The sequence below is a fragment of the Orycteropus afer genome, unplaced genomic scaffold (assembly GCF_000298275.1).
Source record: "Orycteropus afer afer isolate SDZICR_OR568_19922 unplaced genomic scaffold, OryAfe1.0 scaffold00354, whole genome shotgun sequence".
Taxonomy (NCBI): Eukaryota; Metazoa; Chordata; class Mammalia; order Tubulidentata; family Orycteropodidae; genus Orycteropus; species Orycteropus afer.
The window spans coordinates 2,057,746-2,067,296 of NW_006921941.1; the positions used below are offsets into that span (position 1 = coordinate 2,057,746).

Genomic DNA, 9,551 nt, shown 5'->3' on the forward strand with positions numbered 1-9,551 from the left:
GAAATAATGTACGTGCAGTGTAGTTCCCAGAGAAGGAGCTTAGCTACGCCACTCTTAATGCTCAGGGCGCTCGCTGCCTCTTTAACAGGCTCGCTTCAAAGCAAACACCAAATGCTGTCATGGTAGTTAAGTTCATGTGTCAACTTGGCCGGGCCTGGTTGAATGGCTGGGCAGGTGAATGTAGTTATTTCCCATGGTGAGAGTGGTAATTAACTCCATGGTGGAAGCTACTGGAGCAGCTGAGTAGCTGCTTTGGGTATGTGGCCCCAAACAGAACAGCTTTGGGAATGGTCTTGAACCCTGCATGTGGCTGTGTCATTGTTCAGCAGCCTGCCATGCTCTGCCGACCTTGGGAACTTTAATGGACTTGAATTAATGACCTGCTGTGTGGTTTGGTAACATTGGGACTGTGCCTTTTTATTTGTCAACCTTGGGCTTGGCAGCCTCAGCAGCCAGCAGCTGAGTGAAGAAAAGCCTCCACGTTCAGTGGGCCAGGAGAAGAGGGTAGAGCTGAAGCCAGGTTGAGGGGCTTTCACCCAGGCCCTAGAGCCTGGCACTTTGAACTCAGACTTAAAGCCTCCAAAATGTAACAGAATAAACTCCTGTTGATAAGGCCATCCCATTTGTGGTATATTCCTGTCAGAGTGGCACTAGGGAACCAGAACAGCTATTGTGCTTTTTGCCTTTTTTCCTATAAAAGTGAAAATCCTCTTTGGGTTTTTTTCAGTTGGTGAAAAGAGGTACTAATATATGTCCTTCATAAAAGCAAAGTAGTATAAAGTGAACTTTTGAAAAGCAGAGGATACCTGTTTCTGGACATTTGACCAGCATATGCTCTATATTTTCACCCAAGCCATTAACAAAAATGTCACATTAGAAAGGACCAAGAGTGGGGCCTGAGGCATATTGCTCCCAATGACCCACTAATTAAAGCTTTTTAAATTTTTCAGTTACACTAACTCAGGAAAATGGAAACATACCATATTATTGCCCTGCTCACGTAGCTTTATCAAGACTTTTATCAGCCTGGTGGGCCAGAAAGGACTCAAGAAGATACTATGTTGAAGAAGAAACTTAAGAGGTGGTCAGAGTTAGTGTGGCAAACACGTGGGATAAGGGGCACTCTGGACCCTGTATCTGAAAGTCCCGAAGGAAAGGAGATGACACAATTCAGAGAATAGAGAGAAATGCAGCATGCAGGAGTGAGAGGGCCAAGAGGGAAGGTGAGCCGAGAGACACAGGCAGGGACCAGAACCTGCTGGGCCTTGTGAACTGGGTTAGAGCTGGGACTTGATCTCTATGGCTGTGAGGGAGGCCATGAGGATCAACAAAGACAGAGTAAAGCTGGATTCAAGGAGTCACCACAGGCCTCTCCTCTAATGTGCATCTTGCTTTGAACAGCACTGAAAAGCCTTCCTTTTATCCTTAGAAATTTGTTATTATGTTTCTGCACATTCTCCACCTTAGCTTTCTGGCACCATGTTCCCAGGCCTATGGCACTATCTCATTGCTGGTTGGGTCATGGTCTTCGTGGCCCATCTCTGGTGCGTGGGCCTTAGGGGCCAGCATCCCAGACTCCTGTAGCTCTTCTCTCCTTCCTCCCCCTGGCAGAACTACCTGTGGGCATACGCTCTGAATGAAGCTTTGCCAGGCCTCACTCCTTCACAGCCACCTTCTCTTTCAGCTCCTCACACCCCTCTTTCCCCTGGACTTTTGACTCGGCTGGGCCTTTCCCCGTCCTCTCCATCCCACTCAGACTCCCAGGTGGGAAGTCAATCTTCACACCATTCCTGAAGTTTTGTTGCTTCTTCTTCATTGTCAAGTGCCAAAACTGGTCAGATGTTTGTCTTTTAACTTAAACCTGCAGTAGATGTTGGAAAAATTAATTTCCGCATTACTTTGCATCGGTCCCAATTCACACATCAGCACCAGAGAGGTAACTCTCTGCTTTCTCCAGCTGATACGGTAGCGCACAGTGGAGTCCCATCATCAGTCTCTTCCTCTCCCTCTCCTCCCTGGCTGCCCCTTCCTCTTCAGTGTGCTTCTCCTTAAGATTGCGCATTTCAGCTACTCCTTTTTCCCTTCATAACATGGCATTTTGTTTCTTTTTTTACCTAAACCCTACCTGAATGCAGTCTCCTTAAAGAAATTCAGACATTGTAACTATGATTACCCAGCACCTCCTCTCCCAGTCCTCTTCCCCATCCCCAGGGGTAATCACTATGATCCCTTTGGAATGTATCCTTTCAGAGCTTTTTGCTACATGTTTAAATCCACAAATAGAAAACTATGGAAAACATATAATATTGTTTTGTGCTTTAAAAAGAATCCCATCCAAATGGTTTTGTGCTACACATTCCATTCTGCAATTTGCTCTTTCCACTCAGCAGAATATTTATCTATTTTTCTAATTCTTTTTTTTTTTTAACTTTTATTGCAGTTTGGATGAAAGTTTACAGAGAAAACTCATTTTCCATGATGTATGTACAGCAGTTCATACACATTTTGTTTCATGACATTGACTGCAGTTCCCTACAGTGTAACAGCTCTCTTCCCACTTCCTCCCCATAGTTACCTCTCCCTATGTCCTTCCCTCCCATGCACTTTGGCCCTCCAAGTTGTCCTTCTGTTATCCTGCGATTGATCACTCCAAGGAATGTATCTATGTGATGTAAGTGTCCACCCCATATACCTGTCTATTGTTTGGCTGGAAGCCCAGGAGTGAATTTAGTTTCAGAATTGAAGGGTAACTAGGGGCTGTGGTCTCGGGTCTCATCAGGTTCTATCAGACTAGCAAACCTAGTCTTTTCTTTCTTTCTTTCTTTTTTTCACGGTTTTGAATTTTGTTCCACATTGTTTTCTCACTCTGTCCAGGATCTCCTGAAGTGATGCCCCTCCAAGTGGTTGACAGTGGTAGCCGGGCACCATCTAGTGCTTCTGGTCTCATGGTTATATAGGCTGAGGATCACAAGGTCTACCAGTCCCTTGGACTAATTGTTTCCATGCATCTTTGGTTTTCTTCATTCTTTGCTCTGAATGAGGAGAGACCCATCATTGCATCTAGAGAGCTACTTGCAAGCTTTTAAGACCCCAGTGGCTACTCTCCAAAGTAGGATGTAGAACAATGTTTTTGTGTAGTATGTTATGCCAATTGATCAGCAGAATGTTTTAGAAACTATCCACATTGATCTAAATAATCTACCTTGCTCTTCTCCTAACTGCAGTACAGTATTCCAAATTTTTTTAAAATTGTGCTTTGGATGCAAATATACAGAGCAAAATTTGTTTTACATTCAATAGTTCATGTGCATTTCACGCCCCAAATACCATCCCCGACCATAACAAATGCTCCTCCCATCTTGTCCCTGTGACCCCCTCCCTGTGCCCTTCTTAAATATGCACTGTTGTCTGTCCAGCAGTCCCTATATGTGAATGCTGCCCCTCTGGTGCCCCATGGCCGATTGCTCTAAGGGTGTGTCTCCCTAGAGCAAGTGGGTGCATTGCCCTTGGGTAGCTGTTCTGCATGTAGGTCTTCCTAGGCTGAGTCCAATTCTAGGTCTGAAGGGTAACCTGGGGCCATGGTCTTGGGGGTTCCACCAGACTCTATCCGACCTGTAATTCTGGCCATTTTTGTGTTTTTGGATTTCGTTCCACATTTCATATTCCATAATTTGACATTTGAGTAGCTCTACATTGTGCATTTGTGTGTTTCTCCAGTTTTCCCTTTGCCAACATCTATTCTAAAACTTTTAATAATAACAATATGATGGGTGAGATGGTCTTATTTAGTTTGTTTGCACTTACTGGATAGCTAGTGAGGCTGAACATGTTTTCATACAACTGTTGGACATTTGTATTTCCTTCTCTGTCAATTTTCTATTCATAGTCTTTGGGGCTGTTCAGTCCTTTATTATTGATTTAGGCATTCTTTATATATTGTAAATACTAATCCTTCATTATGTATATTGCACATTATTTCAACTCTTTTCCTAAACTTCAAGTCTTTTAGAATTTCTCACCATTAGATTAAAACTTTGTAGCCACTTCAGGTCTTCAAGAGCCAGGGGAGAGGGAGGAGGCCTGAGACTTCAGAGACTTGAGACCAAGTTCATGTCTGTCCATCCTGGGACTGGAGCCTGGCTACAAGTGGAGCCAGACTCCAAAGCCAAGAAGTCTTTCTCCAACATGATTTTGACAAATAGCTGACTAGTGCTTTTCTCCTTCTTTGACCCCCAAGGTGCTCCAGCCCGCAGTTCACTCAGCCAAACTCACCATGTGTGAAGAGGAGACCACCGCGCTTGTGTGTGACAATGGCTCTGGCCTGTGCAAGGCTGGTTTTGCAGGAGATGATGCCCCCCGGGCTGTTTTCCCCTCCATCGTGGGCCGCCCTCGCCACCAGGTGTGTGCTCATCTGGACCCAAGGCTTTGAGCCACTAGGAGTAAGCACTGCGTCATGAAGACTATATGTGTGTTGACCCTCATACCCCCACTACGTGTGTGTGTTGGGAGGCAGGAACCCTCTTTTCTCATTAGTTAATAAAGCAGGAGCCTTTAAAGAGCAATATCCAGGACCAAAAAACAATATCCTTCCGGCATACAGTAAGGGTATTATGTTAGGCTTAAATCTTTAAAGCTATCTTTCTGTCTTTGTGTGTGTGTGTGTGTGTGTGTGTACACAATTAAGCTCCTTGCCTTTAAGAAATTTACACTCTGTGAAGATACCACACAACTAACTTGAAATCATTGGCTGAAACAGAGGGAAATGATCTCACTAGGGGAGCACAAAGAAGAGAGATTAAAGCTGAACAGAGGAACTAGGATGGGGAAAGCTTCCTGGACAAAGGGATAACTGAGGATAAGGAGGGTTACAGTGAGTGGAGGGAACAGCATGAGCAAAGATTGGGAGACAGAAAAAAATTGCAAGGGTAGGGTATTCGAGGAGGGTAAGTACAAGTCCTATGTGTGTATAATAAGAGGAGGAGAAGAAACATATGCCTAGATTCTGTTTTCTCTTAGAAAATGACATTGTCTCAGAAGACAGACTAGACACCAGCCTATAAGAAACCCTCTGTCTTCTCTTCCTGCACCCTCTGTGCTCACAGGTATCTGCCCCATTCTTACCTCCAGGGGAAAAGGGACTCCTTTTCCTATCCTCGTCCTTCTTTAGAGACCTCTCAATGTCCTTCCGTGTGCAACCCTCGACTAATTCACTTCTCTTTGCTTTGCAGGGTGTAATGGTAGGAATGGGCCAGAAAGACAGCTACGTGGGGGATGAGGCTCAGAGCAAGCGTGGGATCCTAACTCTTAAATACCCCATTGAACACGGCATCATCACCAACTGGGATGACATGGAGAAGGTATCTCCTTTAATGTGCTTATTAATGATCATATATCATCAAGATCTTCATATTCCTCACATGTTAGGTCCCTGAGCCCTGTCAATGCCACCTCTAAAATGTTTCTCAGATCCTTTCTTCCCATCCCCGTGGATACTTTCTCACAGAGGGTCAGCATCTCTCACCCAGACTGTTACAGTGGCTTCCTGACTGTGTCCCTGTGTCCTGCCCTTACACACCCAATTAATTCTCTACACTCCTGCAAAGATTATCTTTCTGAAAACAGATAAGATCATGTCCCACACCTCCTTGGGAATCTTTAGTAGCTCTTCACTAACCAACAGAAGGTTCCTAACTCCCCTTTATGTCCTCAGGACCTGGCCCTGCCTGATCAGTTTCTTCCTGTCATGCAGCCTGCACTCTAGCCCAGTGGTTGTTCTACTGCAGCCTGCATGAGAGAGCATCTTTAAAATGCTGATGCTGCCTTGGGAGAAGCGAGTGACTCTTCTCTCCCTTTTATTTCCCTGTCAGGACTTCAGGTGCACTGATGCTATATCAACTTATGATAACTATCTAATGAAAACTTTAAGTAAAAATATCTAGAGGTTTCTAGAAGTTTTTTTTTTTTTGCACAAGAAAATTCAGAAGGGTTCATTTTTAAACAGTAGAGTTTGTGATAAACAAAATAATGTGTGCAAAATGCTAACCGAGCTTTCCTAATATTCTTCGATAAATGCAGCTAATAGTTCTTGATTCTTAAATGACTGTGTTCTGGAATTTTAAACAGAGGGTTTATTGAGCAGACTGGTGGGAATAAATGTTGATTTGAAATCTGTAATTCATATTTATGTTTCTCCAAATCCTTGATTCAGTTGCTCTAGCTGTAAGATAACTATATAAAATGCAATAGCACTCTGGTAGTGTAGTGCCTAAGGCACTTGACTGCTAACCACTTCTGGGAAGGAAGGTTGGGCAATCTACTTCTGTAGTGATACCGTCTTGGAAACTGAAGGAGGGTCACTATGAGTCGGATTCAACTCAACGGCAGTGCATTTGTTTTTTGGTTTAGAGTCCACCTCATACAGTGAGGTCGTTAGGAGCACCCATTGTGGAGTCAGTGGCAGAGAGATCTGGGTGCAAACTCACCCTCTGCCACTTTGTCACTTTGACTTTTGGTGAGTTAATCAAACTCTCTAAGCCTCTCTAAGCTTCCTCACTTGTGAAAGGGAGATGATAATACTTTCTTCATTAGGTTGCTTTGAAGATTAAACTAGGCAAATACTTAGTATAACCCAAGGCATGGAACATACTTAATGCTCAAGAAATGACACATTTTCATAGCATATATTTAAGAACATCCAACTCAATAGCATAATAGATAAAATATGTTATTCACAGTGGTAAGTGTATGAAATCTTTAAAGAAACTCCTAAAAATATAGTATGAGCCTTATAATGAAAACGGAACAAGGTAAAGGTGTTAACTCTTCCCAAATTAACTTATATACTCATTGCCATTCCAATGCAAATCTCACTATTTTTAATTAAGCAAGAATTCTAAAGCATGTTTGGAGGGATAAATAGGGAAAAATTTAAGAACAAAATGAGTAAGAAAAATTATGGGGGAAGACTTTCTGTATCCAAATAGTAGAATATAAGAGTTATAAAAATTAAAATAACTTGGTAACAACACAAAGGTAGAGAGAAAATACAGGATAAAGAAAATTTCCAACCCTGTAGAGCAAAGAGGATTATTCAATAAATTTTTGTGGGATAATCAATTAGTTATTTGGGAGAGGAGGGATCTTTTGTTTATAACCCTGACTCAAATCATCTCACCAAATACACATCAAGTAAATATAAAATTTAAATACAAAAATTCAAATATGAGTATGTATCAAATTTCTGGTGAAAGAAGTCATAATTTGACTTTATAAAAATCATAGCTTCTAGTATGTCAAAAAGGAGCTCTGGTAGCATAGTGTCTAAGGCACTTGACTGCTAACCAGAAGGCTGGCAGTTCAAACCCACCAGCCACTCCTCGGAAGGAAGATGGGGCAATCTACTTCCATAGTGATACTGCCTCGGAAACCCAAGAAGGGGTCACTATGAGTCAGGTCTGACTTGATGGCACATAACAACAACAACAACAACAACAACAACAAGTATGTCAAAAATAAAACCAAATTTAAAATGAAAACAAAAATTACAAAATTAATTACAATAAGGGCATTATATGATAAATGTAAACAAACAAACAAGACTCATGGTGACCCCATATGTTTGTTACAGAGTGGAACTAAGTGCCATAGGGTTTTCTTGATCATGGCATGATTGAATGGATTCAAACAGCCAAATTTTTGGTCAGCAGCTAATGCAAATTGATAATTAAAAATACAAAGTCTTGTTCAGACAAATAAATGACATGAACAGACAAGTTGCCCAATAGAATGTATAAAAAGCTGCAAATGTGAAAAAGTTCAAAGTCATTTTAGACAAATTACAAAATTTGAAGTAAAACAACTAGGTGTCGTTTTTACCTATCCATTTTTTTTACTTCATATTTAAGAATGAAACACTGAATGCAGGTGAGGGTGTGGTAAAACAGGCACTTTCTTCTTCTGGGAGTGAAAATCAGTTTAGCCTTTTTGTTGGTAACAGAAATCAAAAAATGACTCCACTTCTAGAATTATTTTCTTTGGTGAACATCCTAAGTATCAAAAAATGCAGAAAATATATGTATCATAAGATTATTTATAAACAACAATGGAAGATACCATGAATAATAAATACTGTGATTAAATACGTGATATGGTATATGATGAAATATTGTATGAGTATTAAAAATAAGTGTTTGTTCAATTTAACTCACTGCTGTTGAGTCGGATCCGACTCATAGTGACCCCTCCTTGGGTTTCTGAGACGGTATCACTATGGAAGTAGATTGCCCAACCTTCCTTCCAACGAGTGGCTGGTGGGTTTGAACCGACAGCCTTCTGGTTAACAGGCAAATGCCTTAGGCACTACGGCACCAGAGCTCCTTTGTTCAATTTAATAAAAATAAATATTTACAATGAAAAGGGAAATTACTTATATTAACTGAAAAGTGGCCAGAAACAAACTTGAACATAAAAATATCATAATAAATATGCAAAGATACATAAAGAAAAAAGATTAGAAAGAAGAAAAGAGCCAAAGTGTCAGCTGTTGGTTATTAGGTGGTGGAAACATGGGAGCTTTAAAAAAATATTTTTTTTATTTTTCAATCCTGAGCATCTTTAACTTGTAAGGTACTTTAGAAGAACTCCAAAAAATGAAATGCAGGTGCTTGGGCCCCACACCCAATGATTCTGATTCAGTGGCTTTGGGATACAGCCCAGGAACCTGCATCTGTAACAGCTCCCCAGGTGATTTCGATGCAAGGCATTTGGGAACAACTAGCCGCACCTCACGAAGACTACTTGCCCTCCTTCCTGTCTCCTGTGAACTGTCCCAGTGCAGAGCCTTTGCCTCAGATAACTCTTCTTAGCCTTGCAGACCTTCCTTTGCCTTCACTAAAAAACAAAAACAAAAAACCCAAACCCACTGCCACAGCTCACGCTAATCCCTCGACATAATTAACTGCTCTTGCCTCTTCCTTCCCTTGAAATGTGGCTCATGTCTTTGGATTTTGGTTTTTCCTTGTCTTCCTCTGCTCCAGGTTTTGAAACTTACAACCAGGGACCATGTCGGACTGACATCTGCCCTTATCACACTTGGCACCATCTTAGCACAAAGTGGGGGTACATAAATATATGGGTACCAGAGAACCAAATGACTCTGAGGAAATCAAAGCTCCATGCCCCTGCCACTCTTTACTGAATCCCTGTGAAATAACAGCTCCTACTTGGTTGTCCTGAATCACTGAAGAGGGAACTGGACTCAGTGGGGAGAAAGGAAAAAGCAAAGAAAGAAAATCCAATGATAGTTGCTGTTGAGGCATTCTGACTCCTGGGACCCCATGTGTGTCATAGTAGAACTGTGCTCCACAAGGGCTTCAATGGCTGATTTTTTAAAAGTAGATCTCCAGTCCTTTCTTCCAGGGTGCCTCTGGGTGCTTTCAAATCTCCAACATTTCGGTTAGCAACTGAGTGTATTAACCATCTATCCCACCCATAGACACTGAGGGAAAAATAACTTTCTCTAATGCATTGGTTCTCACCCAGGGCCATTCCCC

General features: G+C 41.9%; 1 protein-coding gene across 1 annotated transcript in view; it reads left to right on the plus strand.

Annotated features, from left to right (window-relative positions):
• The first annotated feature begins 4,270 nt into the window (after nucleotides 1-4,270).
• ACTG2 (actin gamma 2, smooth muscle) overlaps nucleotides 4,271-9,551 on the plus strand; it is a 16,333-nt gene continuing 11,052 nt past the window's right edge. Inside the window, exons 1-2 of the mRNA XM_007952621.2 lie at nucleotides 4,271-4,399; nucleotides 5,229-5,357. Coding sequence (XP_007950812.1) covers nucleotides 4,274-4,399; nucleotides 5,229-5,357 — 255 coding nt within the window. The 5' untranslated portion in view covers nucleotides 4,271-4,273. The remainder of the gene's footprint in view (nucleotides 4,400-5,228; nucleotides 5,358-9,551) is intronic.